The sequence below is a fragment of the Panthera leo genome, chromosome A2 (assembly GCF_018350215.1).
Source record: "Panthera leo isolate Ple1 chromosome A2, P.leo_Ple1_pat1.1, whole genome shotgun sequence".
Lineage (NCBI taxonomy): Eukaryota > Metazoa > Chordata > Mammalia > Carnivora > Felidae > Panthera > Panthera leo.
Window position 1 is genome coordinate 62,720,034 of NC_056680.1, and position 18,292 is coordinate 62,738,325.

Genomic DNA, 18,292 nt, shown 5'->3' on the forward strand with positions numbered 1-18,292 from the left:
CTTCCTCCCTCCCTCCTACTCCCTCCTTCTTTCCTCCTCCCTCTTTCTTTTCTTTCTCTTTCTTTCTTTCTTCCTTTCTTTTCTCTTTTCTTTTTTTCTTTCATTTCTTCCTTTCTCCCTCCTCCCTCCCTCCCTCCTTCTTTTGTCCTCTTTCTTTTCTTTCCGTTTGTTTGTTTGTTTCTTTCTTTCATTTCTTCCCTCCCTCCCTTGTTCCTCCTTCCTTCTTTCTTCTTTCCTCCTGCCCGCCTGCTCTTTCTTTCTTTCTTTCTTTCTTTTTTTTTTTTTTTTTAAATTTTTTTTTTCAACGTTTTTTATTTATTTTTGGGACAGAGAGAGACAGCATGAACGGGGGAGGGGCAGAGAGAGAGGGAGACACAGAATCGGAAACAGGCTCCAGGCTCCGAGCCATCAGCCCAGAGCCTGACGCGGGGCTCGAACTCAGCCCAGAGCCTGACGCGGGGCTCGAACTCACGGACCGCGAGATCGTGACCTGGCTGAAGTCGGAGGCTCAACCGACTGCGCCACCCAGGCGCCCCAACTTTCTTTCTTTCTTAATAGCCAAACAATAGTGCTTCATCAGCAAAAGGTTAGTTTCAATGGATACAAAATTGCTGTGTAAAATAAGTTTTCAAAATACCTTTCTATAGGTAAAGATTATCTCTTAGTAAAAGCAGGTATCTTTAGGGGTCCCTGGATGGCCCAGTCAGTTGAACATTGACTTTGGTTCAGGTCATGATCTCATGGTTCGGGGGTTCGAGCCCCACGTCCGGCTCTGTGCTGACAGCCCGGAGCCTGGAGCCTGCTTGGAGTTCTGGGTCTCCCTCTCTCTCTGCCCCTCCCCTGCTCATGCTCTGTCTTTCTCTCTCTCTCAAAAAGAAATAAACATTAAAAAAAAATTTAAAAAAGCAAAGTAGCTTTAAATAAAGGTATTTGTTTAGATTTGGGCAGCAGAACAAAGGGGGATTTAGAAGTGAGACAGTGGTGGTCCACCCCCCCCCCCCCCCCCCCACTCCCTCGCATAACCCTTACCAGGTGGCCCCTGGCTCTGGTGGTTTTACTCACATATACACGGGGTCTGCACTTACCACTTGCAAATGGGCTCCTGGCTCCAACTTTTATTTTTTTAATTAGTTTTTTTAAGTTTTATTTTATTTTATTTTATTTTATTTGAGAGAGACAGTGAGAGTGGGGGAGGGGCAGAGAGAGGGAGAGAGAGAATCTCAAGCAGCGTCCGTGCCACCAACGCAGAGGCCGATACGGGGCTCAAACTCATGAAACCGTGAGATCGAGACCTGAGCCGAAACCGAGAGTCGGACGCTTAACCGACTGAGTCCCCTGGCGCCCCCCATCCGCAGTTCCACCTTTTCAACAACTTATACTAGTGTAGTTCAGGCCAAAATAACCCAAATAATTTGTGCCTTGATTTCTCATGCCCAGTATTTTTGGAAGCTGAATGGGTTCCAGATGCTACACGGCCCATGCGATATGGGGACACAAGGTGTAGTCCCCACCCGGGAGAACGCACACGGCTGCGTAAACGATACACTAAACAGACCATTAAACTCGGGGTGAGGGTTGATAGGATGGTTGGAAATGTCGGGTACTGTGAGAACCCCACAGAGGAGGAGCGTGCCCCAGCTGGCGTTCCCTGGGACGCCTTCCTGATGAGGTGACGTTTGTGTTGAAGATGGGAGAGGCCCGAGTGTGGAAGACGAAATGATGCCAAGCGGGGTGGCTGGGAATTGTGGGATGGATCGGGTAAATCGGAATAGCTGGTGTGCGGGAGGGATGACCAGTAAGTAAAGTCGTTAGCATGCAGGTGATCAAGCCGTGTCCTGGGCAGGGCGGCGCCTCCTGACAAACCGTGAGTTCTGGGAAGGACACTTTGTAATATGGCAGGGTCGTCCCTGGCGAGCCTTAGCCGTGCCTGCTGGGTGTGTGGGGTCCTCCCTGGACGCCTGGCTCCGGGCCGTGTCCTTCTGTGCTCGGAGCACCTGTGTGGTCATGTCACCAAGGCTGGACGCTCAGGGGGCTGCTGTCCTCAGGCTATCCTAACTAGTTTAACTGTGACACAGTGCCCTCTGGTGGGACATCCGGACTCGCTGATTAAAGCACTAACACCTGTTACTGTTACCAGGCTTGGAGGCTGGTCTTTTGGAGTGCAGATCCCCGATCAAGTTCAAGGTGCAGATGCAAACACATCAGAACGAAACTCTGTGGCAAAGGTAATAACTTTCCTCTTCTTTCTTCTCGTGTTAGAAAGCGTCGGGGGAAGCTCGGCGTGCAGATACGTTTGTGGGCCTGAGAGCAAGCCCCAGTGTTTGCAACTTAAATAAAAACAGTCGACAAAAGAGAAAGTGAGTCACTTACCTTTAGACCATAGAGCAATGTAGCGAGTAACTTTACTGCTTTTTGTTAAGACCAGAATTCGCCCGAGGGGACTAGAGGAAATGAAAACACAATCATGTATGTATGTATTTATTTAGTTACTTATTTTTAACGTTTATTTATTTTGAGAGAGAGAGTGTGAGCACATGAGCAGGGGCGGGGCAGACAGAGACAGGGAGACAGAGAATCCCAAGCAGGCTCTGCATTGTGGAGCCCAACATGGGACTTGATCTCACAACCGTGAGATTGTGACCTGAGCTCAAATCGACAGTTGGACGATTAATTGATTGAGCCACGCAGGCGCCCCAATAATCTATTTTTAACCACGCCCATTGTCAGAATAACTGAAGGCACCCCTAATTTCCCTGGTGGCTAAGGAGCTCTTCCATTATGCACTTAAGTTCCCCTTCTTTAGAAGGCTGCAGGGACCCAGAGCCAGCACAGAGGAGAGGTGTCTGTCTCCCCAGGACCGCGTGTAGGGGTCTGGGTTTTTAAGCCCTTCTGGGACCGTCCCAGCGAACTAGAAATGTTTCCCTTGGCATCGCTGAGAATTTGTCAACGGGCTCTTCAGTTGTAGGAGAATGGGCGTTTTTAAAATGCCCATTTAAAACTGGAATAGAGGAAAGATGCCTTTACCCACCAGTGGGAGCTCAGAGGCGGTCAGTCACAGCAGAAGCTTCTCCAAGGAAAGAAGTCAACCCAGTCTTCAGATGGGAAAAGACCAGAGATTCAAAGCTTTTGTTCCCAATGATTGGTGAACAAGTTTGATGTGGGTCTCGCCTGAGAGAGGAATCTGGAAAGAGTCGATTGCGGTGGTGTTAGGTCTCTTTGCAAACCCCCGTTGTATAATTAATGCAGTAAGGTCAGCCTTTGCGAGCTCAGGCAGGCGCCCTCCCTGCGTTGTGATGGGACTTCCGTGGTTCAAGGGAACCTGGAAAGGTGAGGGCAGGTGCATGCTGGGCCTTTGCTCAGTGCCGTCAAGGCTCTGTACGGGTATTTCAGTAGGTAATCTGTGAGGAACGTATTAACATTCATGCTTCACGCTATGATCCCCGAAGGAAGTTGTGACAGTCATATTTCATGAGGCAACTGCTGACGAATTTAAGTCACTGTGTAGACATGGTCAGAGAGCCCTCCTTTAGGGATCTCTTCCTTTGCAGGCAACACAGAGGAGAAGATTTATAGCTCGATATGAAAAGGTATGAATACCAAGATTCATACGTTGGTAGAAAAATCACCTAAAATGTATTCACTGGCTTCTCGAACATAAGACATGGCCGGTATTCAAATATGCCAAGTTGGTAGAGAGAATCTGTTCATTTCCTCTATGAATTTTTTACTTTTTAATCTATACCAGCCTAGAACATTCTTCCTAGTGGGTCCCTGTTCTTTGCTTGCAGACGCTTAGGGCCTAGGACTTCCCTAGATCTCTGCGTTGGTGATGAGGGTGCGTGATTCATGCGTTTACCTGACCCCGTTCCTCTCGGGTTAGTCTTCTGTGCTGACGTGTTTTGAGCAGTGACTTCTGCAGTTTCTCATGTTGTTTGGCGTGTACTTTGCCAGGCACGGACGTGCAGGGGGGTGGGATCCGACCCTTGGGGCCATGGGCTCCTTTTCAGGAGGCCCGGGAATCAGGGGACCGCAGCAGGCTGGGAAAGGCACCTGCTGTCCGCGGTTCCCGACGTGCGGTGGGCGGCTCATGTCAGGTCAGATTATTGCATTTGCTTTTCAGTAATTAGCTACAGGCCTTTACTCTGGGTTTCAGGGCACGTTCGCAAGACTCTGCACGGTTCTCAGTCTTTTTTGTAGAGAGAATGGAGAATTTGCATGGAAATAGGCCTGAGATGAATAAACGTATCGTATTGTAGAATGTCTGTCCTGGGAGCTTCGCGAGCTGCTTTGCTCACACCTGGAGTGTTTAGCGTGTTTGATCAATACACCTTCTAGAATGTATGCACTTCCGATCAGAAGGCATGTTTCCCTGCCTGGGGTTTGGCACACCTTCTCTGATTTGCAGCGGAATTGTGGGCATCTGAACATTCATCCAATGGTGTTTTTTTCTTTTTTTTTTTCACAACTACTTAGCTGTTTTCCTGAGAAACTCTTGCTCATGATTCCTGACATGAAATGTCTGTTTTGAGCTATCGTTATGTGTTCTTTTTTTTTTTTTTTTTTTTTTTTTAAATTTTTTTTTTTAACATTTATTTATTTTTGAGACAGAGAGAGACAGAGCATGAACAGAGGAGGGTCAGAGAGAGAGGGAGACACAGAATCTGAAACAGGCTCCAAGCTCTGAGCTGTCAGCACAGAGCCCGACGCGGGGTTCGAACCCACGGACCGTGAGATCATGACCTGAGCTGAAGTCGGCTGCTTAACCGACAAGCCACCCAGGCGCCCCTCGTTATGTGTTCTTGAAGCAGATTAACTTCCTCTGCCAGTTACTGGATTCTCCTGCGTCCTGTTGTATGATCAGGCGGTGAAGGAAATCCCACGGCTTATTTCCAGAACACAGAAATATCATTCTTCAGAAAAGAGAAATGAAGGAAGGAAGGGAAGGAAGGGAAGGAAGAAAGAAACAAAGAAAGCAAGAAGGAAAAGAAAAGAAAAGAAAAGAAAAGAAAAGAAAAAGGAAAAAGAGAGAGAGAAAGAGAGTCCTTTGGACTCTGCTAAGTCTGAAATGTTAATTTTCAGATGACCCTGAAGCGTGCGTTGCTTACTTACAGAATTGTAAATGTCTCCCAAGTAAGGGCCAGTGTACAGAGCTGAGATGAAGTTCGAGAATGCGGCAAACTCTGTGAAGTCAGCAACCCTTGCCGAGAGAATTCTTGCGGCTGACAACCAAGCCGTTGTTGCCACGAACAGGGGACACGCGTTCACGTAGCTCCCGCGTCCGTGGGGCCGGGCTGCTGTGGGCTGTGCGTGGCACGCGGTCCAGGCGTCCCTCCCTGGGGGGTGCTCCCTAACCGGGCCCTGGCCCTGCTCCCCGGCGTGCTCCCCACTTCCACACTCTCCCTGGCCACTGACTGCTCTCTGTCGGTCGTTTCTCCATCACCCGGGATGGGTACCCGTGAAGACGACATTTGGAAATATACCTTTCGGGCAACTTGTCTGGCTGCTTCCTGCCCGTAGAGAGCTGGGCTCAGAGGCCTTGCCATTTGCTGTGTGGTCCACCCTGCGTGACGCCCCGTGGGCTTGCCGTGTATCCGCTTGGTTCTTTCTGAGACACGCCGCTCTCTCTACAGTTACCCAGTGGGGTTCAGGCGATGTCAGGGTACCACGGGCGTCACCCCTGAGGTTCCCAGATGACCTTCTGTCCCCGGAGAGCATCAGTTAGCACGACCACCCTTCCGGGTTCTTCGAGGAGTTTCTGGCTGCCATCCCCCTGACTTGGTCTCCATTCTGGGGCCGTCTCTTGACTTTCTGCCTCCCGATCTCCACAACCCAAGTCAAGGAGCGTGCTGGGCAATTTTGACCTTGGAAGTTACCGCAGGTGACACTTTTACAGAGGTGTTGTTACCGCGTAGTTTGGCACCCATGTTTTCAGTTTCGTACACCAGGTTTCTTTAAAGTTTTTCTCCTGTAATTTCCAGATTTCTCTCTTTGTCACCCACTTGCTGATGTATACGTAAAAGAATTTGTTACACAGTCTTAGATCTGCGTAGGCTCTCCCTTGACGACCACAGGACGTCCTGGGTTCTGTAGTTAGTAGGGCCCAGGAGAGCTGGCGTTTAAAAAAAAAAAAAAACAACTGGCAAAAATTTCTCTACGAACTTCAACTATGTGAAGAAGGAGGTGAGCCGTGCCGGGTGGTGTGGAAGAGATACGGGTCTGTTTTCTGAATTGCTTCTTCAAGTGGGATACTCGAGAAAGGCTTGTCTTGTAGGCAAGTTTTGGTTTTTGTTTTTTTAAACCACACGAGCAATAGTTCACTTAGCCGTTCCCGGGAGCACAGTAGCTGCTCCCAGGGCCCTGGTGGGAAGACCGAGGAGAAGAAAGCCTGTTCGAAGCCCCCGGGGTGTGACCCTAACTCTGCAGACTGTGGCGGACTTGGATGTGTTCCTCCGAGCGCTGACTTTCTGGGGACGGTTCTACAGTCTGCAGGCAACGTCGTCTGTCACGAAAGACAGCGCTGTCTGGAGAAATGAGCTGTCCCGTCGATGGAATTAAGACCAGAAGCTGCCAGGTGGTTCATTAGATTTCTTGAAGACACTCCTCAGCTTTCCAGACTGAGTACATTTTTTTAAAAACCTGTCTATTAAAATACTGATATCTTGGACTATAGATACTGACGGTTCCATTGGTGTTGGTTCTGCTACATCCCGTCCCAGCTTTCATAACATTGTCTGTTTCCTGTTCTTGCCTCCTTCCTTCTCTCTCCTGTCTGACAGGCGCACTCTTTTATTCTCCATGCTCAGCAAATGCTCAGTGCAATTTATTTTGAGAAATAAGTTCCCACATTCAGTTATTAACTTGAAAGTAATCATTTCTTTCTTTTTTTTTTTTCTTCCCCCTGATCATTTTCTCCGCTTTTAATTTGCAGGTCAAATTTTATTAGCTTACCAACCGAGAAAGAAGAAGAAAAATGATGGGTTCAGGTTCCTTTTTTGCTGTGAGAATATAATTATAGAGCAACATTCACATTTGTTCTGGGGAAAATTCGTCTATTTTTAGCTGGAAATTATATGCTTGAGATAAATATAAAATTAGCAGACTGAAATTTACTGCTCACTGCCAGCCGTGTGGGGACATTGCCCTGAGTCCCACGTTCAGGTGCTTTGAAGCTAATGGACACATGTCCCTGGTGTCTGGGAGTAGCTTACAAAGACTTAGGGGCTAATTTCACGAGAGCCATTACTCTATTTTTCTGTTTTAGGTGTGGTACAGTCAGAAGGGTTTTCATTCCCTCCCGTCCTACTTAAATCATCTGAACAACCTTATATTGTGGACACACCTACCCCCTGCTGCAGACTGGAGACAATACGGTAACGTTCTTTTCTGTGCATTATATAATTTACTGCTGTCGTAAGACAGTGCTTTGAAAGGTGAAAGAAGCAGAAAAGATGAAGCCCACCAATGTGAAGCGTGATGAGAGTGCTTCAACTTGGCAGCCTCTTTGTGTATAAATACAGGCAAAGTGGCAGACCCTATCTGCCTCTGACTGGTGTCATTCACCCCCTTTACTGTCTTGCAGATATGATCTCTATACCGTGAGGGGTAGAAAGATAGCTGAGGGTTCTCTCCTTGTGATGTCAGTATCTTATGGAAGCAAGAATAATTTCTTTTTGTAGAAAGTACAGATCACCCTTATTGTTGGAAAGGTGAACATCGTAATCTGGTCTTCACTCATCAATGATCTGAGCTGATCATGGACTTACTACCTATGTGTTCACATTTTGACACGCTGACATTATTTAGTATTTATTTGAAAATGACTTATTTTTGTTTTTTTGTTTTTTTTTCTTTTTTTTTTAATTTTTTTTTTTAACGTTTATTTATTTTTGAGACAGAGAGAGACAGAGCATGAACGGGGGAGGGTCAGAGAGAGGGAGACACAGAATCTGAAACAGGCTCCAGGCTCTGAGCCGTCAGCACAGAGCCCGATGCGGGGCTCGAACCCACGGACAGTGAGATCGTGACCTGAGCCAAAGTCGGATGCTTAGCCGACTGAGCCACCCAGGCGCCCCGAAAATGACTTATTTTGAAAAACAGACCCATGTTCACTTCTGGAATCCAGGGTGAATTTATTGATTTAAGGGGGTGTTATTTGCTTCCCTTGGGTGGGATGAATTGTAATAATCAAATTCTTTCAGTTTCTTAAAAAAGAGAAAGAAATGAATTCTCTAAAGACCAACAAGCCATACCCATCGTGATTTATTCACAAGATACGCCTGTTGAAGCATGAGTTGCCACGGAAGTCAGTGCGATGCGATTACCCCCGTGTGTTCTCCCTTTACCCCAGCCTTATCTTTTACTTCCATATTGGTTTTCCCTTACCCACCAATGTTTTCATAAAACAGGATTTAGTTATTTTGTGACAGCATAATTATGTTGGAACGAGAACAGGTAATATAAAAAGTAAAAATGCGCATGCCTAGGAAAAGTAGAAAAAAACGTGCGAGCCCCTCGAATGGCGGACAGCAGACCTTTAAATTCTCTCCTTTCCCCAGAACTAACACCTGAACCCTTTCTCCTCATCTGTCTGGATGCTAGAATTTCTTTTCTTTTCTCAGTCACACTAGTCTTACACGGATTCCTTCCCAACTGCTAGCAACAGACTTCCAGTAGGTCTCTTGATTGTAGCCAACTCTCTGCCCTCCCACACATGGCTTCCAGATTGTTCTTTTTTTTTAATGTTTATTTATTTTGAGGGGAGGAGGGGCGGAGAGAGAGGGAGAGAGAGAATCCCAAGCAGACTTTGTGTGTTACCACAGAGCCCAATGTGGGGGTCGATCTCACGCACCCTGAGATCATGACCTGAGCCAAAAGGGTTAGAGCTTGACCGACTGAGTCAGCCAGGCACCGCCGGATTGTTCTTTGTAGCGCATTACTCTGCTCATGGCATTCTCGTTTTCAAATATACATAAAGGCTGTCTACTAAGTAAAGTGCATAGCCCTCACTCCGTCAGACAAGGTCAAGCAGAATTTGGCCCCAGACAACCTCAATGGTCTCTCATGAGGAGGTCAGACTGGACTCCCCCCCGGAACTTGAAAGGCTGCTCTGATTCTCTTGCGTTTCCAACACCTCCAGTAGCTCTCGGCCATACTTTCGCCCAAGGTTCAAAGTTCCTTGTTGGGGAAGGGCCCCCCCGGAAAGCACTTCTATCCATGCCCCTCGGAAGTGACCTCTCGCTTAGCTGGAGGAGGACAGCAGAGCCTCTGTTGTCAGCAGGACCTAGAGCCACATCCTGGCCCTGTGACTTAACCTACCCAGAGTCACCGCCACTGGGTGATTTTCCCGAACCTCGGTTTTCCCATCAGTGAAGTAAGCTAATACGGCCCACCTTACAACACCGATAGGATGTGAAATGACACCATGGGCGTCAAATTTCTGCAGGGGACCCTCGCACACCTCACACACCTAAGAAACACCGCTCTGCTGTGCCCCAGGCGACTGACCAAATGTCCGTTCCTAAATGACTGGATTGTGTCACTACCAAAATGTACTTTGACTCCTAAGAGATTGAGTTACACATACAAGCCTTACCTTGGGTTCCAGTTGTGAGCCACAGTCTTGGTCGAGCCCCTGTGTCCTGGGTCACTGCCCGGGGTCACGGGAGCAATGCTGACCGATGCCGGTGTCGGTCACTCGTGTCTCATGTCACTGCTTCCTGGTGACCAGATGCCCCCGATGACGTCCATCCCTCTTGAAAGGAGGGGGCTCTGTGAAGAAGTCGTGCTGCCTTGAAAAATGCATTTATCCTCTGTGACTGGAAACGTGAATACTTTGTTTATGTCAGAATTTCAGTTCTCATTTGCCTTGTTTATGCAGTCGTCACGGGGAAGGAAGGTTTGTGCGGTAAGTAGGGAGCACACAAGTCACAGCACCCCAGTGGGGTGATGCGGCAAAGAGCTCGTAGGCAAGGCTCTGAGCAGAAACGCTCTCTACGTCCCGGATGCTTCCTGTTCATCCGGGGATAAGCCGGGCTGCAACTGTGTGCTCCGTGGCTGCAGACAAACAACCGCTTGCCTCGCGTGGAGCTTGGATGAGCCCCTGAGAGCAGAGCCTGTGTCCCGGCAGCCCCCCCAGAACTGGGCCCCAGAGCCTCTGCCCTGGCGGCCCCCCAGAACTGGGCCCCAGAGCCTGTGCCCCAGTGGCCCCCCAGAACCGGACCCCACCCCAGGCACCGCCAGCTGAATGCGCGATCACCGTACCGCACAGACACGCAGCCTGCTCTCATCACTGCGGTCCCGTGACAGGGTCTTGGGGACACGGACATCCCTGCCTTAGAGATGAAGGGACTTTCTGGCCGCTGACCTAGACCACCCGATAGGAGTCTCCAGAGCCCAGGTCGGCCACCTTGCTGGGTCCCAGGGGGTTGGCAGCTTGTCAGAGCCCGTAATTATAAGCATAAAACTCAACATAGGGCAGACCACGGGTGGCCCGTTCAACGGGCAGGATTTTGTCAACTACCGGCAGGCGTGCGCTGACTTACGAGGAATACATGTGTCTCGTACACACCCACCGTGAGTTCTCCCAGGCAGAGCTCTCTTCCTGCCTGGCTGTGAGTGCCGCCCAGGTGTTGTGCTCTGTGACTGCAGCGTGGCCGGACCCGCCTGGGGATCGGGACGGGGACTTTACCAGTGCTCCCCACAGCCTGGGGGACAGGCGTGGGCGTGGGAGCTCGCCCAGGGATGAGAGGGACGCGGAGTGGATTCCACGTCAGAGGCTTTGTTCCTTCCTGGGCTCTGCATCGGCAGCCTAGGTATGCTGCGTGTCACATAACACTTCTCAGGGTTCCCAGGGAAATTCAGTCAGTTGAGGTCAAACCCCAGATCTGAACTTTGCTTTTCCACGCACACCCCATGGGCATTTGGCAAGTCTTGTCCCTTCTGCACTTGAAATCCTGAGTGTGCCTATTTTCACCAATGCTCACCCGGCCTGGGCACCACCTGCTCTTGCTTGGTGCGGGCCCCAGCCCCTTGTGGGGCCCCTGTGCTCCCCTTGACCCTGGCCCCAAGGCTTAGGTCTCCGGAAGTGCCCTCGGTGGACCTGTCCCTGTGATCATGGCATCCCTCTGGCTTCCTGTATCTCTTACGATAAAAACCAGACTCTCACTGTGACCCACAGGGTCCCCCCAGGTCAGCCCCTCATCTCGCCCCTCCCCGGGCAGCCACACGGGCCCTTGGCCTTCATCCGCACAGGTTCCCGTGTTCCCTTCCCCAGGATCTTCTCTCCATCTGCACGGCTCATTCCCCCGTTGTACATGTGTCCCCTATGCTGTCCAGTTGTCCGTCATCCCCCCTGGGGGGAAATCACAGAAAACCAAAACCAAAACACCAAGCCAACCCTGTCTGTCCCTCACAGGCCACCTCACATGACCCTTCGGTTCTGCACCATGTGTCTGAGTTCTTCCTGTTCTAGCTGCTCTCTTCTTTCTTATTCCCCAGGTTTTTATTTAAATTCTAGTCAGGTAATGTACAGTGTAGTCTTGGCTTCAGGACATATGACACCCAGCACTCATCCCAACAAGCACCCTCCTTAATGCCCGTCATCCATTTAGCCCATCCCCCGGCCACCTCCCCCCCCCCCCCCCCCCCCCGCATCAACCCTCAGTGTGTTCTCTGTATGTAAGAGTCTCTTATGGTTCGCCTCCCTCCCTGTTTTTAACTTATTTTTCCTTCCCTTCCCCTACGTTCATCTGTTGTTCCTTAAGTTCCACATACGAGTGGTTTTTCGGTATTTGTCTTCCTCTGACTTATTTTGCTCAGCATAATACCCTCCAGTTCCATCCACGTTTTTGCAAATGGCAAGATTTCATTCTTTTTCATCTCTGAGTAATACTCTTTTGTATGTATATATCTATATATCTATATCTATATCTATATCTATATCTATATCTATATCTGTATCTATAACATCTACGTCTACATCTATCTACGTCTACATCTAGACTGGTGTCCTTATCAGTTCATCAGTCGATGGACACCTGGGCTCTTACCCTAGTTTGGCTGTTGTGGATCGTGTGGGCTAGATCCACAGGAGTCCCACTGTGTGCACATTGGTGTCACCTGAGAATTTTGAGCAATATAGATTTCTGTTGCAGACCCAAGAGAGATTCTGATCTGAATGTCAGGAGATTTTAAATGACCCAGGTGATGCCATGGACAGCCAAGTTTGGGAAACACCGGGCCACCCTGGGGACCTTCGGGCCTCGAGGATAATTTCATCCCTGAGGCAGGGGGATAAAGAGTATGTGGGGATCAGGTAAAGAGTCTCACCCTCACTGCCCCCTTGTGCTCACGTGCTGGGACCACCTGCCACCTTGAGACACCTGCTGGGGGCGGGGCGGGACAGCTGTGCGTCCAGAGCCAGAAAAACCTCTTCTTCTCCTTCCCACCCAGCCTTCCTCCTCATTGGTCCCTTTCCATCTGTATCCTCTGGAGGCCACAGCTCACTGGGGTGCCAGGAGCCCCGGGGAGGAAGTGGGCAAGGTCAGCGCAGCTTGCTTGTGGGGATGATGATGTGCCCATAGTCGGGGCAGGGATGAGCCCAGGAGCAAGGAGTGACACAGATAATGGCTTGCCCTGCATTACTTATGCTAAGATAAAGCCTCCAGGCACGCATCCCCAGTTCCTAACGAGAGACCCCCCAGCGTGAGAACTGGAGGTCATGTCAGATCGGTTTAGCAGAGCTGCTGAAGGAACAGCTTGCAGGTATTGGGAACCAGCTGTCATCAGTGACCTCCAGCCTAAACGTTAAGGGTCTGGAGATACTCGCGAGCACGTGGGGACGGTGCGGAGACATCCTAGGATGTGAGGACTCCAAGCTCAGAGCAGCATCAGGACCAGCCTCCGCTTTGCCCAGATCAAGGAGGGACAGCAACAGACAGGCAAGTCACAGCCATCACACCCAGCCTGGCGACCAGGAAATGCCCCACGCCCCAGGGAGGGGACGCTGCACACCCCCAGAAGGTCTTGTCCTGGGACACGTCTTGTGAGTTTACCCCCACAGGAGCACCAGGAAATGTGTGAACTCTGGGAAACACAAGAAGACAGATAAGACAGAGAGGCCAGGCTGAGATGAAAAAGAAAGCTGACTGTTACCCCACGTGGCAAGCATCCTGCGGTATGTACATGTATCGAATCCGCAGTTGTACACCTTAAACGGACACAATGTTCCATGTCAGATACATTTCAGTAACAAAGGAACTGGCTAAGACCAGATCGTAATACACATTTTCCCTGGATACAGAGAAGCACATTATTGATCGCCAAGTTCTCTCCCTCACTCAGAATTTTTGATGTAAAGGGGTAACCACGAAATATTCTCTAGGAACACAGAGGAAAAAGATAATAGCAGAACTGACACCGGGAAGAGAAACAGAAGAATTAGGTGGAGAAAGGAAGTGGACGGACACTGATTAAGGGAACAAACAGCGATGTCAGAAGAAAACCACCATCAAGAACCAAACAAAACAAGTCTGGGCCAGTGGGAGGGTTTGCTGTGATCCTGGCAAAATTCCTGAGCTGGGAGCTCTGGAAATAGGAATCATCGATAAGCAATCCTGCTGAATGTTCAAAGGTTCAAAGATAAAGGCAGCATTTTTTTAAAATAAAGCTATAAATAGCGAAATCCGATTAGTTTTAAAGTAATACAAATAAAAGACCAGCTTCTGATTGAAAAATTCCCTCTGAGACCTCCTCTTCACCCAGGGGTTATTTCGAAGAGCGTTGTTTAAATTCTAGGTTTTTGAGATTTGCCTGCTGTCTTTCTCTCATTGATTTCTAGTTCGATTCACTGTGGTCAGAGAATGCATTCTGCATATTTTAATTATTTTAGGTTTGGCTGAGGTTTGTTCTGAGGTCCAGATGTGGTCTGTCCGGGGGCCATTTCCACGGGTGATTAGAAATGTGTATTCCATGGCTCTGTGGGTGGTTGTGGGCTCCAGTGCATCCATATCTTGGCTGGTTTTCTGTCCGATGGTTCCATAAATGCAGAGGCGGAGGTATTGAAATGCCTAAATATAACCGTAGATTTGTTCATGTCTCCTTTCAGCAGGGTAAGGTTTTGATTCCCTCATTTTGAGGCTCTGAAGGTTGGGGCTCACACTGTACCGAGCTCTGCCTTTTGACAGACATGCTCACGTTGCATGGGCTTTACCCACCCATGAGCTTAATTCTGACACTTCATTGTTGATTTTGTTTCCTCTGTTTCTTCTTGCTTCCCTTTGAGAGGCTTGATCAGCTTTTCGGGATTCTGTTTTGATTTATTTGCGCTGTCCTCAGTGTATCCCTCCATCTAGTTTCCTCAGCAGTGGTTCTGGGTAGACATGTGTGGCTGTCACATTCTACTGCTCCTGATGGTTCCCGTTTTGCAGGCTTCTGTAGTGGCTTGTCTGGGATACATGGGAAGCTGCAAGGACACCAGGAAGTTCACTGCCACCTGCCACGCTGTTCCCCACGTCCCGAGGGCCCCAGACACCTGCCGCCTTCTTTCCAGCTGGTGTGTGATGTCTGGGTCCTCGTAAGGGAGGGGACCTGGCAAGACGGAGGCTAACCCATCTTAGAGAAACCAGAACCTGGTCTCTTACTTTTTAATCACAACCTCAAAAGCCAGAGGGTAAGAGAATACTGCCTATGGAACACGGAAAGAAAAATAAAGGCACACCCTCAATTCTGTACCTAATGGAGATGTTGTCTTAAAGTAAACAAGCCTCAAAGATACACTTATGTTGGACGTGGCTCAAAAAACATGCTGTAGATATATTCTTTTTTTATGAATATAATTTATTGTCAAATTGGCTTACGTACAGCACCCAGCGCTTATCCCAACAAGTTGTAGATATATTCCTAATAAAAAAGAATGCCGAAGGACAGTCATGTGAGAGATTAACCAAAAGTAAGATCATGAAAACATTGAATCCACAGAACGAATCAAAGAACCTGGTGGACATTGGTTCCAGGGGATCACACAGGTGCAGGTGTTGGCGTGTGTGTGATGAAAACATTACTTGAAGGTCGAGAATGATCGATGGATTCGAAGATGAAGAATGGGAAACATAATTCGATAGTGACAAGTGTATGTCGAGAAAACCTTGGACATTTAGAAATAATTAATATCAATGTGCAAACAATGATTCCCTCTGGCTGGTTTCAAAGTAGGTTAGGATTTAATTTTACTCTTTATTTTAAAACTTTTTACAGTTGGCATCTATTTATTCCTTGGGAAGAGTAATAATTAACCTCAATATTGAGGGGAAAAAGAGTCTTTTTTCCAGGAGAGATTAAGAGGAGGAAGACAGAGAGAAAGCCATTGAAACAGCTCTTGGAAATTGCATACGTTTCTCTTAATACTCCGTTGGACCGAACGAACATTTTTTCCTTCATGCTCCCCCCCCCCAACCTCCCCCCCACCCCGCGCCGATGGCTCACAGCAAATTAACTGAAAGAAAACAGTCCTTTGTGCATATATCGATGCGAAGGCAGCTCTGTTCTTCTGCTGGAGACGCTTACAGACATCTGGGTGTGAATGCGCACAGAGATGTCCGTTTTATAAGAGGAAGGGACCCAGCAGTGACTGTTGAATTGGAGACAAGCATCTTTTGTCAGAGTGGATACGAGACAAAAGCACAGATGTGCGTTTTTACAAATGACAGATATACAGAGTCTGGAAGGCATGGTGAGAATACTAAATGAGGGAGCTGATGTTATATATTGGTATGTGGCCGTGGGCCAGCTCGTGGAGAAGCTGAAACATAAATGATAAGAGTAATCAAACGAAGAAAAATCAAGCGTATTCAGAATTTACATGTTGAAACCTCCTTCTGGGAACCTTTGATTGCGATGCATGAGAGCCCCTCTCCTCGGGGGCTGAAACCACTGTCCCTTCCTTGAAGAGCCCAGACCCCTCACCATGGACTCCTCACCAGCATCATCAGCCCCGGATCCCATCACAAGGCTGTTCTGAACGCACATGATACGATGGGAATCACCGCCCGATTATGGAGATTGTCCATTGCGATAATGTGGTTTTTGCAAGGAGAACATCAAAGGCTGCAAATGGTTTTTCTAGTTGCACGTAAAATGGATAAGCTGGGATCCAGAAAATCAGGGTTGTAGGTCTCGCTCTGCTGTGTTTGGCCTTAGATAAGTCGATAGAACTTCCCTCTGCCTCGGTTTCCTTCCCTGTGCCTGCCTCCCATGCCTCAAGATGCCCCATCTCTAAGTCAAGCCCTGTCCTGGAGGGGGAAGGGGCCCATCTGCGAGACAGTCAAGTCCCTGCCCTGTGTCTGTGGGTATGCAGGAGGAGCTCTGATTGCTTAAAAAAATTTTTTTTTAATGTTTATATTTGAGATAGAGAGACAGACAAAGCACAAGCAGGGGAGGGACAGAGAGAGAGAGGGAGACACAGAATCCGAAGCAGGCTCCAGGCTCCAAGCTGTCAGCACAGAGCCCCACGTGGGGCTCGAACCCACAAACCGTGAGATCTGAGCTCAAGTCAGACGCTCACCTGAGTGAGCCCCCCAGGCGCCCCAAGGAGCTCTGATTTCTGTAGTTACTGTTTTAAGGAGCAGCTGGCAGAGCTGAGAAGGTAGCGGAGGGCGAGCGGTCATGCACGCGCCTGTGCCTCTCGTTCCGGGGTCTGGGGAAACTCGGGACCCGCGGGAGGTACAGGGCTGCCTACTCTGTCCTTTCCTCTGATGGCGCTTTCATTTTTGAGAAAATGGACACACATGTGACCCTCACTTACTCTTGGTCTCTCCCGCTTTTTGCAAAACACAAGCAAAATCTCAGCACGCGTGTAGAGAGACGTTCTTTTGGATTTGAAATCCGTTTGATCCCACAGAGCCTCTCCTACAGAATGTAGTGACAGCGGATTGCAAGCTAGCAAATTGTGAAAATTAGCAGCGTTTGTAAACCAAAGAGCCGCCGGGGTTCCTGCTGGGCACCCCCTCCCCCCACTGCTTCTGTCTGCGGCCAAGGGGCTGCTCACACTGCACAGGGTACCTGTGTCATTGGCAGGGTCCTTCGGGAGGGGGCGGGGCTCACTCCCCACCTGCTCCCTCCTTGGGGCCGCCTCCTCTTTGACCTCCTGGGACACACACCTCCTGTGTGTCCCCGCTGGGCACCAGGGACTCTGCATGGCGGGGGTGGGGGGGGCTTGTTGAAAGGAGGTGTTAAATCCCAGCCAACCCACCATTGTGGTTGGTGCCCGGATTCCCATACCCCAGAGCAGAACAAAACCAGAACGTTGTTGGTTCCGGTCTGACACTAATGTGCTGTCCTCTTACCTAAACTGGTGAGAAGACCCCAGTGGGGCTCAAGCCTCGGAAAGCAAGTTGAGGGGTTCTCCTGCTCATCTGATGGCTTCCTTCTGGAGCACCGCGCTGCACGGCCCTTCCTCCGGATCTTGCTTTTCAAAGAGCGTTTCTCACTTTCATGGTGGAGATTTGGGGGATGGCGGCCTTTTAAAGAGGTGCCTGTGGTCGCCTGGGTGGCTCAGTCGGTTAAGAGTCTGACTCTTGGTTTCAGCTCAGGTCATGATCTCACGGTTCATGAGTTTGAGTTCTGCATCAGGCTCTGCGCTGACAGCTTGTGAGCTGCTTGGGGTCCTCTCTCTCTTTCTTTCTCTCTCTGCCCCTCCCTTGCCCATGCGCTTTCTCTCTCTCTCTCAAAGTAAATAAACTTAAAAAATTAAAGGGGCACCTGGGTGGCTCAGTCGGTGAAGCGTCCGACTTTGGCTCAGGTCATGATCTTGTGGGTTTCAGCCCCGCATAGGGCTCTGTGCTGACAGCTCAGAGCCTGGAGCCTGCTTCGGATTCTGTGTCTCCCTCTCTCTTTGCCCCTTCTCTGCTCAAGCCCTGTCTCTCTCTCTCTGCAAGTAAATAAACTCAAAAAAATTAAAGGGGCACCTGGGTGGCTCAGTCGGTGAAGTGTCTAACTTCAGCTCAGGTTATGATCTCATAGTCGGTGGGTTTGAGCCCCGCATCGGGCTCTGTGCTGACAGCTCGGAGCCTGGAGCCTGCTTGGGATTCTGTGTCTCCCTCTCTCTCTGCCCCTTCCCTGCTCGCGCTCTGTCTCTGTCTCTGTCTCTTTCTCTCAAAAAGCAATAAACATTAAATTTTTTTTTCCCCAGGACCGTTGTGCCAGGAGCACTGGCTGCCTTCTGGCTGTTGGGGCTCCCTGCCGGGCGAGGAGGCAGCCTGTGTGCTCTTCAAAAGATTGTATTTAAATATTTACCATA

General features: G+C 49.3%; 1 protein-coding gene across 1 annotated transcript in view; it reads left to right on the forward strand.

The window, feature by feature from the left end:
* ABCA13 (ATP binding cassette subfamily A member 13) overlaps nt 1–18,292 on the forward strand; it is a 374,957-nt gene that overhangs the window by 244,019 nt on the left and 112,646 nt on the right. Inside the window, exons 46-47 of the mRNA XM_042927326.1 lie at nt 2,138–2,225; nt 7,262–7,370. Of these exons, the coding sequence (XP_042783260.1) occupies nt 2,138–2,225; nt 7,262–7,370 (197 nt within the window). The remainder of the gene's footprint in view (nt 1–2,137; nt 2,226–7,261; nt 7,371–18,292) is intronic.